The sequence below is a fragment of the Orcinus orca genome, chromosome 20 (genome assembly GCF_937001465.1).
Source record: "Orcinus orca chromosome 20, mOrcOrc1.1, whole genome shotgun sequence".
Classification (NCBI taxonomy): domain Eukaryota; kingdom Metazoa; phylum Chordata; class Mammalia; order Artiodactyla; family Delphinidae; genus Orcinus; species Orcinus orca.
In genome coordinates, this window is record NC_064578.1 from 50369762 (window position 1) to 50387178 (window position 17417).

A 17417-nucleotide genomic window follows, 5' to 3' on the forward strand; every position below is an offset into this window, starting at 1 on the left:
AACTAAGCAGTGTCTCAGATAGCTACTACTGGTAGCTCTCAAGGGGGTGAGGGCTTGGGATAGATAGCCCGAGTTGTCTTTGTCCAAAACAATAGTTAGGCAATTACCAAAATGAGCAGATCATGCAGAACTTGTCAGTGTCCTGACAAACAGCCAGGCCGGTGACAGTGTGCTTGGCCTTTCTTCACTTAAACAGCAGAACCCAGAATCACAGTCCTCAGTCTTTGACTGAGAAGCAAACATTTCATCCGTACATCTCTTAAATGCTCCTTTTCCCCCTTGCTGATCTGTAAAGGTTGCTGCATTTTAGATTAGGAAAAATTAGATGGTTATTTTATTTGCACACATAAATCAGTGAAGGGTCTTCAAGTACCTAAATGAAAAATAATCTTGTCTCTTTGAGTTATAAACCTGTCCCGTGTTTGTAAAATTGGAGTGCCCGCCAGCTCCTTGAGTGAGTTGCTGCTGCTATCAGTGCGAGCTTCGGATTTGATCTAGGAACCACAAGTGGGGCAGGAAGGGGAAAAGAAGGAAAAAGTAAACCACGTGTGTTAGGAGCGTCAGGCCTGCTGTCGGATGTAGAGGAAGCAGCCCCAAATGCAGGAGCAAATGAAGTCTCTTTATCTTGCGTGGAATTGCGCTGTGCAGGGCAGTGTGCCCTGTCCTCTTGGGCTTAGGCTTTGAGATAGAAAAGGTATTTCTCAACTTTATTTTTTCCCCATTTAGAGTAGGGGAAATACCTTTTGTTTTTCAGAGAAAGACATCTTGGTGAGACACCACAACAGAACCCTGTCAACTGACTCTGTTAGGTGCGGGCCCGCCCCCAGCATTGTGTATTATCTGGAGGCTGGTTCTGCAGCTCATATCGGTTAATGGAGACGGAGGAACATGGTGCCATGGCCCTCACAGGGAAGACCTATTCACTTTGTGTTCCCTGACAGCATACAGCATGCTTCTTAATCACCACTGGCCAGAGCTTCCAGAATTTTCCTACCTATAGAATTTCAGAAAGGGCAGGGCAGTATCCTTGTGTGTTCTGTTCCCCTGCCGTTCTGAGCTGTATATCAGTAAATGTCATAGGCATTCTTCTGTTTGCTCTCCCTGTGGTTTGCGTTTACATTTCTATACCTTTATCCGCCTGCAGTATTTTGTTCTCCAAGTTAGCGGGCAGACCAGTGGAAAGCAGTTCTTATTAGGAAGCCAGAAAGTAGCCTGACCAGCCTGCCAGTATTTCCGCAGAGCTCTCCTGTTTGATGGTACTGGAATCCAAACATTTTGAACATTTTGGCTTTCTTCTCTTCCTCCTCCACTCCCAGTGAAGACTGTCGCTAGCACAGCGAATCTAAACGCTGACAGTCTTTTTGAGTGTGGAGGTGTCTGCACACCTGGGAATTAGGAAGGTGGCATAATACCACATTGCGAATCATAATGGGTTTTCTGACTTCACGCTACATTTTTAATACTGTTGGAAATAAAGCTTTTAAAACACACTCCCAAACAAGCTGTGCTTTAAAGAGTAGGCTCAGCAGGGAGCAGCTGGTTGCCTGAGCCTCTGGGATGGCCGCCTCCACGCCGGCAATGAGTGCCTCCTAATCCGGAGCTGCCTCGCGCCGGGTTGCCGGGTCAGCACGCAAGAAGTGGTCGGCTTCCCGTCTGTCTTGGTTACGTGGGCCACACCTCTCCTAGTCAAATAAAAATGATACCTCTGGCCCAGGAGCAATAGCGTGCCAGAAGTCATTTAGGAGTATCCTTTGGAAAGAGTGAGTAAAAGGTGAAATTGTCTTTTCCTGCCTTGGAAAATGGTGCCTTAAAATGAGCGTAGCTGCTTTGTCATCCTAGTGCAGAGATAAGCAAAGTTTTCATTCTGTTCCTGGTTGGAGCAAACCTCCTATTAAAATTTGCTGCCGTTAAGAAATCAGACTGACGCTTGTTTACTGGGAAAGCAAGGTACCATGGGGCAGAGAATGCCAAGCCACCCCCTACGTGGGGGATTTGGCCTTTGATTTTTATTGGCATGACAAAGCAGTACAGTATTTATTTGAAGTGAGGGGAGAGCCATTTGGTAATGGGAAACACACTTAGTTCCTCCTGCATGCCACACACCACTGGGGAAATGGCACAGACCCGTCCTGCCCAGACCTTAGCACCCAGTTGAGGCAGCAAGACCTACACAGCTTCTGAAAATAGGTGGTCTGCCTAAGAGGGGGAGGGGAGGGGGTCTGTGTGGGGCAGAGCAGACATCCTGTGCTGGGGGTGGTTAAGGTAGTGCAGTGTGTGGTGATCAGGAGCTCTGGGAATCAGGGGGCCTAAGTCAAAACCCAGTTCCTCCGCTTCCTTACTGGGCCTTCGGGCACTTGATTCACCTCTCCGCGTCCCTTCTGCAAAAGGGGCGGACTTAGTAGCACCTTTCTCATACGGTGTGGGAGACGGGATGAGATTGTGCCTGTAAGACACTGAGCATAGTGCATGCTGGATAAGCGTTAGTTATTATTATTTAACTTGACCTTGAAGAATGAGTAGAATTGAAGAAGTGGTGTGAGGTAGGGAAAGGCTTGAAGGTGAAAATATGCATGTTGTATTCAAGGATGCGAGAAAACTGGTCTGGTCTAGCTGAGAGCTTGAGGGACCAACATTGTCCCTCCCTTTTGTATAAGTTTTAACCCTGTGTGTTACTTGGCTGCTTTCTCCGCCCTTACCCTAGCGACAGCCCTAACAACAACCAAAAAAGCTGTGCTCTGGGTACCTGTGTGATGTGGAGAAAGAGAAATTGCTCAGTGCCCTTGGCTCATATGCTAGATTAGCCCCTTACTGTAAAACTGGAGTTAGAGTGAGAGAATGGCTTTCATTTCTGCTCATGAAAGTGCAAACTGTAAAGCAGCTGACTCTCATTCTGGGTCCTTTTCCCAGCTGAACCATTTAGTAACCCACCCTCATAGTGGGAGCCTTCCGCACTCAGCTGAATGAAATTGAAAATCTACGCTTGCACTTCAGTGGGGTCCATGAATAGATGCTTTGTCTGTAAAGAGTTGTCGTTGCACATGGTCTCTGTCTCCCAGTGCCATGCGTTTGCAAAGATGAGATCAGGACCAGCAGGGTCTTATTTTAAAGCCAAAAAACAGGCTGGGGTGCCTTGCTGCACACAATGTGCTGTTCGGGCAAGCTCAAACTGCTGAATTCGTTGTGCTTGGCCACAGATTTAGAGGAGACGTTACCGGCTATTTTACCCTTCTATCTGACGTGCTCTTGTTTTGTGGGGTTTTTTTAAAAAAAGACAAAAACAGAATGATAAAGAAAATCTTTCACTCACTCCAGCTACCACATGACAAGACAACCTATTGAAAAGCAAACCAATTCAATCACGCATTGTTTGGTCTATAAGGCACCAAGTAACCAGTTTGACAGTTTGTGTCCCCCCCCGCCCCCCCCCCCCAGTGAATTGGCTTATTTCATTGGATTCAGTGAATTGGCTGGTTGTTGTGGCTTTGTGTGGACACAGCTCTCATTTTGTGAGGCCGAGAACGGAGTTAAAGTTTCTAGTGTGAATAAAAACCAGCTGGGGAATTGGACTGCTCGCTCCACAGGGAGGGATGTTGCATTTTGACAAGCTGAAATGGTATGAAATATGAGCTCTTTGTAGCCTGCTCGGGAAAGACTCTCAGTGTGTGCTTCAGAAAAGGCTAAGCCCTGCCCCATGAGCTCTAAGTCCAGATAAATACCTTGGTCTTAAAAGTGGGGTAGGGGTGCTGACTTGACCTTGGATTTTCTGAATCCCGAAAGAATTTTATCTTTTAAAAGAAGTACTCTTGCTCCAAAGCACATGTTCATTCATTCTTTTAGGAAGGAAACATTCAACTCCTCGCACGGGCATTTCCTGAGCACTTGTATGCCTGGTGTTGTGCTAAGTATCATATGTGCGGTAGTTGCGTCCATCTAGTTTACCGTAACAGAGAATGATAGATTTTATACATGTATTTACGTGCATTTTGAATGTTGCCGGAGTGGAGGCGCAGGGTGCTAAGGAATTGTATAGCAAGGAGTTTTACCCTCACCTAGGATATCTGGGAAAGCTCCCAGAGGAAATGATATATAAAGCTGAGACTGAAAGGATGAAGCAGGCAAAGTCAGTGAAGATGGAGGCTTCCTGGGTCGAGCTTTTGAGAAAACAGTGTGGAACTTGGAGCTGAAAAAAATGTGGCATGTGCTAAGACTTGAAAGAGACCTAGAGCGGCTACTGTAGAGGGTGAGGGAGAACTGGGCAGAATAACAGAGGGCTACGGATCCCATGTGAAAGACTTTGTACTTTCCTACATTTACTGAATACCTACTGTATGCCAGGTACAGTACTAGGCATTTTCACATCAATTTTTCATCTATTTCTCTTAACAATCTTAAGGAAGTGATTTTTTAAAATCCTGGTTTTAGAGATGAGGAGACTGAGTCTCAGTGCCCCCAAATTAGTGTAGTTACTGAGTGGAAGTTGAGATTTTGGAACCCCAGTCTTCTGACTTCTGCTTCCAGTGGGTTTTTAGAGTCCCTTCTCCAGGAAAGATGGTACTATTCCATAGCCAGGCACACAGTTGGAGTACTCAGTCAGTCCAGTCAATTTGTTCATTTTAGACAAAGGACTTTGCTTATTATCTAACAACATCTATTTCCCCACACTGCCCCCTAAGAACAGCATAGTGCTGTTTGTTTCTTGCTTCAGTGTCTACTTGAGTAGAGGACAAAAAAGGCATGGAGACACTGAAATAGCAACTGGAACTTTGAGAAATTGTTTTGAACTGGTGTCACTCGGTTCTCAGTTTATTTTAAGCCCAAAGAACTGCTGTAGTTTGTTTTTGGTGACAAAAATAGGCTATCTTTAACTATCTGCTTTAGCTTAGAGCACACCTGTTCTTTTAAAAAAGAAAAAAAAATTACAATAGTCAACCCAAATCTATTTTTCAAAGAACAGAGAATTGCTCTGATCTTCACTGGGCCAACTTGTTCTCCTCTACCACCTAGTGATACTGAAATATCTTTGTAGGAACTCAGATTATTTCAGCTCGAATCAGGGATCACCTCTACTTCCATAGAGAAAGGCCTTCTGAATGCTTTTTATACAGTATTTGAGAGGAGGCTAGCAGGTGAAAACTGACCCCCACAGCTCTGGAAAGTCCAGATTCAGTGGGTGTTGAACCAGGCAGGAATGTTTATAAACACTTCCTGGAACTAGTGGACCCTCCTCCCTGCTTAGCCCCCTACTGCATTGGCCATTCAGCCTGAGAAGGCAACAGGGATTGACCCAGATTCATGCCTTTATAGGGCAAAAAGCTATGGTCTCTATTTATTTGGTGCCTATGAGGGGATGACATGCCTTTCTTTTCCCACCGTGCCAGAGGGAGGGTTAGGGATGCTAGGAGACTTCGTGCTACTTCCTGGTTCATCCCTAAATAAAGATGCTCCAAGTGGGAGAGTGGCCGGGTCATAGTACTGACTGCCAGCTTGAAGGAGACAAGGCTAAGCATTTGTGCTTTCATAATAGACTTTGCCAGTCAGAACAGATCCGTCCCCAGGTTTTCTCTTGAACTTGGGCTTAGATTTTTTCAGAGCCAGAAGGGGGAGCACCAGTCAGCCAAGAATACCTGTGGGGCATGAGCGAGTAACGTAATTGAAAAGGTCCTTTTGAAGCTGTGTTGGAAATAGGAGGGAATCATCACCAATCAGAAAGCTGTAATGTTGAATATAGAATGCAAGAAAACACTTTGGGGGAAACCTAGAGTAATGTAGTTTATGGAATCTTTTGTTTTTTCTAAGATTCCTACCAGTTACAGTTAGTTCAGGGTGTGCCACTATACAACTTGGCAGACCATGTGTGTGACCCTCTAGGGCTTTGCTGGTATCGGTTTCACTCTCAAGAGGGAGAATTGCCCCACTCAGAGGACACCGTCCCTGTTGCAGACTACATTCTGTATATGGCATTCCTCCTGAAAAACAGAAACGCAGACTGGATTCTGTTTTTTATTTGCTGTATTAGGTATGTTACCAAGCATTTAAAAGGCTGTGCTAGGTGGTACACCTCCAGTGACCGCGTTTTCTGACCCTAAAATCTGGATAAGTAATTTGACGTGGATAAGGGTATCTATGGAGACGGGGAGAGAATATTTGAAGTTGGCAGTTTAGGATCACTGAATAGCTGTACCTGCTGTTTCCATAGAAGATAGAATATTCTTTATCCAGAAAGAGTGGCTGACCTCTCCATTGAGGCTGTGGGAGACTTCTTTTTTCTTTGTGACTCAGTTGGTTTTTATCGGATATCTAGATCACCTTTGCTTGCTGTAGACATGTATCTTCTCTAATACCCATTAGATTGTAAGTTCACTGAGGGCGAGAGATGACTTTAGTATTAGCTCTGCTGCTAGTCTGTTAGGTGACCTTGGGTATAATTCATTAAAAAGGAAAAATGCCTAGATTCCTGCACACTGGAAACTTAGCCCATTAGGAGAATGGTCATATGTGCATGTAGAGGACTATCCCTTGTTCAGTGCTCACAGAGTGATACAGGGAATTCATGACCTCATCTGTTTTTTAAAACGGAGTCTGTGATATACTACTGTCAGTATGAACATGACGTTCTGAGCCTCACCTCACATCCTAGTAAGAGCAGAACAATGTTAGAAGACAAAAAAAATACTCTGGTACCCACAGAGATAGTCATCATCTCAGCTAAACTTGAAAAAAATATAAAGAAACATTGGCCTTGTACATTACTGGAAACTGTTTTTGTTCAAGAAATGTATTGAGTGTCAATTGCACATCAGGCTCTGGAACCCAGTCATTTTACAGGCTGATAGAAGGTCTCCTTCTCTTGGCTGTTACTATTCTTTGGCTGGCATTCTAATCATTTTCTTGCCCCGTGGACTTGGAGGAGCTTTGGGGTGGGCGTACTGTCCCATAAGCAGGAGTTTCCCCTTTATGCTCTGTTCTTGTTTCAGAAAGGCCAAGAGGCCAGAGGCAAATTCCAATCACCATTTCTCCCCAGTGCAACACTGGCATAAGCTATTGGTTTATTTCTTTGTTTCCTCTGCCACCTGGTTAGTATCAAGACTAAGAATCAGGCATGTTTTTAAGGAAACTGTGAAGTAAAGAACAATGGACTATGTTATTTATTCAAAAAATATCTATCCAAAGGACAAGGTGAAGATGATTTGAGCTGACCCAGTCCTTTGTTTCTGTCAGCGGTGTGTTTCATCATGGAGATAGTTCATGTAGGGGAAGGAACGTGGGGCTTTGACATTCGTATATCACTGGCCTCTGAATCCTGGCTCTCTCAGTGCTGGGTATGAATCTCTCTGAGCCTTTGTTCTCTCATCTGTAAAATGGGGTTAATAACCCTTACCTCGAAGGGTGGTTGTGAGGTTTCAGATACCTGTGTAGAGCACCTAGCACAGTGTGTCTAGCACATGGCCACTCGTGATTAATCACTATTATTTTCCATTTTGGACCCAGTCATACTCTAAACTTAGACCTGCAGATGTGTAGTTTGTTCTCAGGGCTTGGTTTCCTCTGGCTAGATGCTTTTTTCAGTTCAGCCTGCTAATGAGTGAGCCTAAAAGAAGAGAGATGTTGGGATGGTGTTATTTTCTTCTCTCCAAGGACCTGCTGCTGAGGGTGCTCCACTGACTCCCTAATGAGTGACACATATCTGACCTGGGACTGAGACATCTGGCAGGCCACTCAGAAGAATGGCATTTCCATCTTGACATGTGCCCAGTAACCCTTCAGATGCCTGAGGTGTTGCTTGTTATGTCAACAGTCCGGTCCAATTCTTGGCATGCACCACAAAGTCTGATTTCCTTCCTAGGAAGGTTTAGAATTAGTTGTGCAAGAATCCCTGCCTGATTTTGTGACACCCTAGAGAGCCTTCAGTTATTTCAAGGAAGTATTTTGACATTCTGTAAAGCAGAGTTTGTTTAAATCTTAGAGAGAATGAGAATGAATATCCATGTCAGTCAACAACGGGAGTTGATGCCGTTGCCAAAGCTTACTCTCTGCTTTGTAAGTTGAAGTGCTGAACTAGGTTAGATCTTATTAGACTCTTTGAGGTGAGAGGGATAAGAGCAGCTCTCTGGGACTTCCCTGGTGGCGCAGTGGTTAAGAATCCGCCTGCCAATGCAGGGGACACGGGTTCGAGCCCTGGTCTGGGAAGATCCCACATGCCACGGAGCAGCTAAGCCCGTGCGCCACAACTACTGAAGCCCCCCTGCGCGCCTAGAACCCGTGCTCCGCAGCAAGAGAAGCCATCGCAGTGAGAAGCCCGCGTACCCCAACGAAGAGCATCCCCTGCTCGCCGCAACTAGAGAAAGCCCGCGCGCAGCGACGAAGACCCAACGCAGGCAAAAATAAATAAATAAATAAATAAATAAATTTTTAAGTTACCTTTAAAAAAAAAGAGCAGCTGTCTAATTTAGCCTTCCACCTGACAGCAGAATCTCCTTGACAATGAGTATGGCAGGTAGGTTGCAGCCTCTGCTTCGAATACTTACAGAGCAGTCCTTTCCTTTTTAAACAGCTGGGGTTTTTTTGTTTTTTAAATTTCTCTGGCCAAAACTGCCTCTTTGTTTTCCTCTTATCTCTTCCAACATGACTATACAAAGTCATCTGCTCTCTTTTCATGAGATAGTCCTGTAGCTATTTGAAATAGCTGTCATCACGCCCCATTCTTCCCTTGCCCAGCTTAAAGATCCCTGGCATTTTATGTGAGTCTTTATTACCTTTAGAAGTTCTTCAGATTGTCAGTGTACCCTTAATCATTTATTTAATCATCCATTTATTTATTCCGCATATCCCAAGAACTTTCAGAGGAAGGTAGTGAACCATAGTGGTTTAGAACGCAGGTTTTGTAGTCAGAACTGACTTGGGCAAGTAACTGAATTTTTCTGGGATTCCGCTTCTTCATCTGTAAAATGGAGTTTTAACACCCATATCTACAGATCTGTTGTGAATCTGGAATGAAATAATACATATAAAGAATTTAAGCAGGGCTTCCCTGGTGGCGCAGTGGTTGAGAGTCTGCCTGCCGATGCAGGGGACACGGGTTCGTGCCCCGGTCCGGGAAGATCCCACGTGCCGCGGAGCGGCTGGGCCTGTGAGCCGTGGCCGCTGAGCCTGCGCGTCCGGAGCCTGTGCTCCGCAACGGGAGAGGCCACAACAGTGAGAGGCCCGTGTACTGCAAAAAAAAAAAAAAAAAAAAAAAAGAATTTAAGCAAGGATCCGGTGCTTAGTAAGTATTCAGTTGATGGAGGCTAAATTTTCTAGCTAACTTAAGACTGTTAGAACACACCTCATCATCTTGCTCTAGTATTGAGAGGGTGGAAGAAGTATGAGATTAAAATTTATTGTCTGTTTACTAGAACTGTGGTCAGAAGGCATTATAGTGATTGGAAGTAGCTTCCTGGCAGCTCTCTTAAAGTTCCCATTTTTTTTAATTCTATAACAGCAGTTTATTTGGAAGCTTCAAGGTTTTATTGAAGAACAGTGCTATTGTTATGTTAGTTTTGACTGGCAATTGCTGCCTGGTTGGGGTTGGCCAAAAGAATGTCGCTTAAATCCGGATGGTCTTCCTTGTGTGTTCAGATTCTTCAGCTAACAGTTTAAATGGTACGGCATTTTTAAGGGAGAGCCTCACCTGATGCTTTGTTACTGGTTGCTACAGTGTGTAACAATGGAAAACACTCAGCCCTTCTTACATTGTTGGGCAACTACTGCGCTCTAGGCACTGAGCCACTTCCAGTACATCATATCATTTCACCCTCAGGACCACCTCGTGAGGAGGGTACTGTCCCCAAGGTGCTAAATTACTTGACCAAAGTCACAGAACTTCTCAGTCAGGATTCAAACCAGGTCTGTTAGATTTGAAAGCTTAAATCTTTATGTTGTACTTCATCTAAGTAGAAGATGCTAGGGAGAGTCTAGATTGGTTAAATTATTTCGTGTAAAGATAAATCATTAATTTGCTTTTCCATACTTCTTTGGTAAAAAGTGTGAAATCAGAGCCTGTTTGCCTCAGGCAGTCTATACAGGGGAGAGAGCAGCAGCCACTCCCTGCAGCCTGAGAGGCTGTGTCACTGGTTTTACCAGGAGCAGGCATATTGCAGTGACAGGCTTTGTGGAGTGCGTGTTCTTCTCTGGGACGCTGGGATCCATTCACATTGCATTACAGTCCTCCATACCAGATCAGTTAGCGGGCTGCGTGAGGACTGGATCATCTTTGCCTTTGGGTTGTCATTTCAGATGGTGTCAGCCAGCAGTCCAGACATGGCCTCGTTCCTTCTTTCATGTACAGTTTATTCTCAGCTGTTTTTTTTTTTTTTTTTTTTTTTGCTACTTGTTTGCACAGGAAGTCCTCAGCGAATTTCAGACTAAACAGGAAGTGATTTGTTCTCATATAAAGGGGGTACCAGAAGGAATGAGGGTGAGCAGGATAAGGAAAGGGAATGGTTGACCCTGACCTAGAAGCTAGTTAGCTGTCCTCTTTAGTGGATTTTATGCAGAGATCCCTAAATACTTTTAAGTTTTAAGTTGGGCATATTTGTAAATAAACCTGCCCTTCTAAATTAGTCTCATTAACTTGCAAATGAAACTGAGTTGCTGGAGATACACCTGGGTCCATTTACCTTGATTCTATTTGGTTATCCTCCTCTTTAGTAGATATTTTAACAAAAGCCCCAAATTTTAGGTGTATTTCTGTAGCTTTAGGAAATTTACCATTGGTTTAGAGCATTTTTTCCTCCTCATGTGATCTTCAAAATAAAAGGATTGAATAATTTTGGAGCAAAATATCTCAATAATGTTTATGAGCGTGGGCTTTGGAGACAGACCCTCCTGGGTTTGAATCCCGGCACTGTCACTTGTTAGTTGTGTCATGTGAGACATTTTTCCTTGGTAAAATGGAATGCCATACGGTTTAATAGAAATAGTAGCTGGGACTTGGCTTGGTACGTAGCAGCTCTCAAGTAGTTGTTGCTACTGCTGCTACTCCTACTACATGAGGAAGGTGACTGCTGGGAAGGAAAGGACAAAGAATTATCCTATTTGTCATGTCTGATTAGTTGGTTTTACCCTTTCCTAATGCAGAAGCCATTGGGAATTAACCCCAGGCTGATGTATCAAAAGGGAATTCTTCTCTTGGGCTTTCAGCAGAATGCATGCTCTCTTTTCTCGAAGGAGGAAATTATTAGTTTTCAATTCCACTTTTTTTTTTTTTTTTTTTTTTTTGTGGTACACGGGCCTCTCACTGTTGTGGCCTCTCCCGTTGCGGAGCACAGGCTCCGGACGCACAAGCTCAACGGCCATGGCTCACGGACCCAGTCGCTCCACGGCATGTGGGATCCTCCCAGACCGGGGCACGAACCCGCGTACCCTGCATCAGCAGGCGGACTCTCAACCACTGCGCCACCAGGGAAGCCCTCAATTCCACTTTTTTAATCTTTTGAAAAGATTTTAGCCATCCTTGAGTGTATAGTATCTGTTATCTGTATGGAATGTTTGGAAAGTTTCCTGTTTACTCCATTGTACCCCTGATAAAGGATGTTGGACAGTCATCTCATTGTTATTAAATAAACATGGCCTGCTTCTTATAAACACCTTTGTTCTGATAATGCAGTTTCACACCCAAGGTGTGACTATGTGGCAACTTGCCGGCATCTTGTGTGATACTTGGACGAATGAGATGAGTAAGTGGGTCTCTTTATCCTGCTTGGAATCTTTCTAACAGTTTCCACACCACTGAGAGTTCCCCTCTGGAAGCCTTACTGAAGTTGGAGTTGTATGTTGAGAATCACTTCGTTTTTGTGCTTTCTTTTCTCTTTCCTGGACAGAAACCAAAGCCCAAACCCCGGCCATCCATCACAAAGGCGACCTGGGAGAGTAACTATTTTGGGGTGCCCTTAACAACCGTGGTGACTCCAGAGAAACCGATTCCTGTATTTATTGAGCGATGTATTGAGTACATTGAAGCCACAGGTAAGTGTTGCCTCAGAGCCAGTTACAGCTTTCACTGTTTACAGGACACTCTCTAGAGGGCTGAGCCATCTGGAGATTCTGGAATTATTTCTTGTTTCCGTGAGATGCTTTCTGGGAAGGAGCTGAGTAATCCCGACAGCTGTCAGACTTGTGGATCCTCCATCTTCATGTAGTTTTGAGGCTGTCGTGCGGGATATGTTAGGCCTTTCAGTGTGTGGGAGCAGTCCTGTTGTCAGGACTGCAGTTGCGGCTGGTTGGAATACCTTTTCTGTGGTCCCGCAGCTCCCTGTCATAGCGTGTAGCCTGTTTGTCCCCTACAGGTCTCCCAGCAGGGAAAGGGTTTTATTTATCAGTGACTTCAGCACTGTGCTGGACCCAAATGTCCAATGTACTGGACCCAAACTAACACATTTTGGTTTAATAAAAGGAATGTGTAGATGGCCATTGATCAGGTGCCTGAAATTCATATATTGATAGAAATTTTTTCCTGCAATAAAAAACCAGCTAAGATGCTTAGATATCATCTAGTCAGGCAGCTGCATTTCAATTCTGTTGGCAACTTGGTGTTATCACAAAGACTGACTGTCTTAAGATTTTCTGTATTGCTCTTGAAATGTTAAAGTTTTACCTGTGTTAAAAACATTTATTTTGTTCATTTAGAGCTCCCATAACCTGTCTCCTTGACATTTTTTTCTTTTCTTTTCTTTTCTTTTTTTTTTTCCTTTTTGGCCATGCCACATGGCTCGTGGGATCTTAGTTCCCTGACCAGGGATTGAACCCAGGCCCTGGCACTGGAAGCTCAGAGTCCTAACCACTGGACTGCCAGGGAATTCCCATCCTTGGCATTTTCTTTTGTAACCCCCGGAGCTTCCAGTTCCATGTCATTGTTTCCCTTGATTTTCTCCTGGATACTTTCAAAGCTGATGAGCTTTGAGGAGGTGGTATAGTGGGCACATGGTTATGTGGACCCTTGAGCATTAAGAGGTGAGCTCAAGGATATAGGCTGCTACTAATTTGAAACCAAGGTAGGGATTATAACCTCCCTATGTGTTCTTTCTAATTCCGGTATTACCTGCAATGATATTAAGTATTGTGTGGTGTGGACAGCCTACCAAGCTCTGCTACTAATTTCAGCAGCGTCATGTTAGGCTGAGCGGTGGTGTTCATATTTACTCAGGATGTGCCAAATCAGGGGAAATGGGTTTCAAATTGAAGCTCTCTAAAGACTCTGGAGTTATTTCCAGGGTTTTCTCAGTAGCACACCAGGATTGAATCACAGCAAGCACTTGGCATAATCATAGCAGATCTGTAGTTTGTTTAGATCTGTACCCAAAGCCTTTTGTCAGTGTCCATCTTCTTGACATTGGTTTTATATCAGTTTCTTCCTGGCACCTCTGCCTTGGGCAAGGAGGAAATCTTCAGGAAGAAAGTTTGAGTGACTCGAGCCTCTCTCTCACTTCAGAGAGATAGGTTATATCATTTGGGGGGTCCCTAACTTTAATTTGAAGTGATTTCAGATTTATAGGAAAGTTACCAAAATTTTAAGTTGTAAGAAATTGAAAGTTACAATTCCCAGGTTCCTTAAATGTTAACATTTTACCACATTCCCTGTATCGTGTGTGTGTGTGTGTGTGTGTGTGTGTGTGTGTGTGTGTGTGTGTGTGTATCTTTTTTCCTGAAATGTTTGGAAGTTGTAGATATGATGCACCTTTACTTCTAAATACTTCAGTGGGTATTTACTAAAAACATTCCCTTTATATAAACACCATGCAGTTATCAAAATTAAGACATTAACATTGACCCAATACTAACCTATCTAATCTGTAGACGTTTTCATTTCATCATTGGTCACATTAACATCCTTTAATAGCAAAAGACAAATTTTTTTTTGGTCCAGGAGCTAATCTCAGACCACATTAAATGGTACATTTAATTATCAAGTCTCTTTAGTCTCCTTTAATTAGAACAGTTCAGTTTATCTGTTTTTCATGGTCTTGATAATTTTAAAAAATACAGATCAGCTATTTTGTAGGAGGTTCCTCAACTTGGATTTTTTTTTTCTGTTTCTTCATGATTAGGTTCATGTTTGCACTTGTGGCAGTAACATCAGGGAAGCGAGGCTGTGTCCTTCTCGGTGCATCAGACCAGTTGGCTTGTGTTGTCAGTTTGTCCCATCACTGGAGATTTTCTCTTTGATCCCTTGATTAAGGTAGTGGTGTCTGCCAAGCTTCTCCACTGTAAAGCTACTCTTCCCCCATTGTATGAATAAGTATTTTGTAGGGAAATGCTTTCAGACTGTGTAAGTATCTGTTTTCTCCTAATATTTTCACCCACTAGTTTTAGCATGCATTGATGATTCTTCCCTGAGACAATGATCACCCTAATTCCTTCTTCATTGATTAGTTAGGGTTCTCCCGTCAGGGTGAGCTTCCCTTTTCAGTGGGCTCTTTGACTGGCTCACCTGTGGTAGCACCAAATGCCTGAATTTTACCCGCATGCCTCTCGCTGAGCACATCTGTGGGCTTGATCTGCCATACCCACCTTGCTTCTCTGACTCTTAGACTGTGATTAGCTTTTTTTTTTTTTTTTTTTGTGGTACGCGGGCCTCTCACTGTTGTGGCCTCTCCCGTTGTGGAGCGCAGGCTCAGCGGCCATGGCTCACGGGCCCAGCTGCTCTGCGGCATGTGGGATCTTCCCGGACCGGGGCACGAACCCGTGTCCCCTGCATCGGCAGGCGGACTCCCAACCACTGCACCACCAGGGAAGCCCTGTGATTAGCTTTTTATTATGTCCACTGCCTCTCTTCTACCTGTGCTTCTACAGGTGTTCTTCTACCTATGAATCCTTTCAGGTGCGAAGACCTCTTCAACCCTGCCCCCAGTTCACCACCAGCCACTCCTGAGCTGCTGCTTCTCTTAAAGCTCTGTTAGATTGCACCCCTGCTCACCCTGACACCCAAAAGCTTGGAACTTCAGGGTCCTCTCTGACTCATCTAATCCGTTCCCAAGTGTGTCGCTGTCCTTTGTCATCTCTTGGCTCTGTCTCCTCCACTTCATTTCCACTGCCCCACTGTCACCCTCCTTCTCAGTCCATCCTGATTATGTGGCACTTCCTCCACCATAAACCTCTTCTTGCTTCCTCATTGCCTACCAGATGCTGACGCAGTCTCAACTCCTCCCTATTACGCGCACTACTGCAGTACTGTTATGCTGTGGTTGTCTGCCTGCCTTCTCTCCCTCCCTCCGACCCTCCCTCCCCATTCTTTCTGTTTTATACTACCACAGGCATTAATTTTAAAATTGTTTTACAAGAATACACACCATGTATTAGAAGGATATGGCCAGAGCAGAATTTCTTTGTGTTTCTCTGCTTTGCATATACCCTTCATGTGGTTTGAAATGTGTCCCACGTTCCTCCTTGCCTCTGGAACTTGTCCTCATTCTTCAGGACTCTTCCACCCCCAGCAGCACTTTGAATGTAACCTTCCTGGTAGTTCTTCCTGGCACATTTAAATCTTGAGAACAGGATTCTCTGTTCCCCTTGTCTCGGAGAACCTGGCACACAATACACATTAGTTGTTGATGGAATGATTGGTTTTCAACCTGGAATACCTTAATTGCATTGTTTTCTTCTTCTTTCCTTTTAAATTCTGGTCATATGCTTCCCCTCATTGGCATTAGTTTGTACTTTTATAGAATTTCAGGAAAATAATTAGATGTGGTATCTGTGAGCTTAATGTGTATGTTGGGGGCAGGTGTCTTTTGTGTACTCAGTTTCCTAAAAGAATTTGTTTTCCTCTTCATAAAATTTAAAGCATGTTCATTGTAGAAATTCAACAAAAGGCAAAAACTGAAAAAGAATTTAAAGATTCATTATCTTCCACTTAATGAAAACCACTGTTGATATTTTGATGTATTTCCTTATAGTTTTATTTCTCTGCATGTGTATAGGTTTTTAGTTTTACGTAATTCAGAATATGTGGTATTACAGTTCTCAAAAAAAATTTAGCATAACTCAGATGAGGCTAAAGAGCCCTGAGTTCACCAGCATACCTACTCCCGTTTTCCTGCAGAAAAAGGAACTCAGTAACTAAGAGTTATGTTGGAGGACCATTTTTTGAGAACCATTACTTTTTAAACCAGACATTATTTTGTGAGCATGTTCCCCTGTCATTAAATACTCTGTGAAAATATGACTTTTAATTGCTGTACAATGTTCCATTAAATGGCTGTATCACAGATTATTTAACCATTCCCCGTTCTTAGGCCCCTGTAGCATTTTCTCCAGATGTACTTAAAATAAAACAGATTCACTAGGAGAGGCATTTGGGAAGAGTGATATAGAGCTTCAGGTCTGCAATTAGACTGCATTTAGAATCTTTGTTCTGCCATTTGCTCATCTGTAAACTGAGGGTGATGACAGGACCTGCCTGCTTGGGCTGCCAGGGTTCAGGGGGACTTGCACGTCAGGCGCCGAGTGTGGCACCTGGCACACGGAAGCGCTCAGTGCGTGCTGGTCGTCGCGGTTAGCTTCACCCGTGGTACATTCGGTCTTCCTTCCTATTGCCGGTCAGACTTTACCGAGTTATGACCTTTTTCTTTTCTCCCTAACTTTTAAATTTGAAAGTGGTAAAATCCATTGAAAGAGTACTACAGTAATCACCCAGTATTCACCGGTGGTTAACATTTTGCCACATTTGCTCTTTTTCCCCACAATTTGTATTGTTTTTTAATAAATTTATTTATTTATTTTTGGCTCTGTTGGGTCTTCGTTTCTGTGCGAGGGCTTTCTCCAGTTGCGGCGAGCGGGGGCCACTCTTCATCGCGGTGCGCAGGCCTCTCACTGTCGCGTCCTCTCCCGATACGGAGCACAGGCTCCAGACGCGCAGGCTCAGTAGTTGTGGCTCACGGGCTTAGTTGCTTCGCGGCATGTGGGGTCTTCCCAGACCAGGTCTCGAACCCATGTCCCCTGCATTGGCAGGCAGATTCCCAACCACTGCACCACCAGGGAAGCCCACTGTATTGTTGTTAAACCATTTGAAAGCGAGCTGCGGACACCACGTCACTTTACTTCTAAAAGTCTCAGCATATATCCCTAAGCTTCAGGACTTTCTCCTCTATAACTACAATAACATTATCACTTTTAAGAATATTAGCATTAATTCAAGAGCATTTCATATAGATCTATGTTTAAATTTACTCAGTTGACTTAAAACTGTCTCTTATAGCTGAGTCTTTTGTTCTAGGATCCAGTCAGTATTCACAGTGCATTTAGCTATTGCCTCTTTAGTCCCTTTCAGTCGAGAACAGTTCTCTCTGCCTTTTTTTTTTTAGTGATGACCTTTTTTGAAGAGTCTAGACAGTTGTCGTATAGACTGTACCCTTGCGTGGTGTGCTGTCTGTACCTCTCCAGTG

The 17417-nt window shown here is 44.0% G+C and overlaps 1 protein-coding gene across 4 annotated transcripts in view; it reads left to right on the top strand.

Annotated features, from left to right (window-relative positions):
- Positions 1 to 17417, top strand: part of ARHGAP35 (Rho GTPase activating protein 35) — a 121665-nt gene that overhangs the window by 47499 nt on the left and 56749 nt on the right. For 3 of the 4 annotated variants that reach the window (XM_049702864.1, XM_033430654.2, XM_004271125.4), the window contains one exon: positions 11859 to 12003. In XM_049702864.1, coding sequence (XP_049558821.1) covers positions 11859 to 12003 — 145 coding nt within the window. Of the gene's footprint in view, positions 1 to 754; positions 8415 to 11858; positions 12004 to 17417 lie in introns of those variants that run through there. The other variant, XM_033430655.2, reaches the window with a different exon arrangement.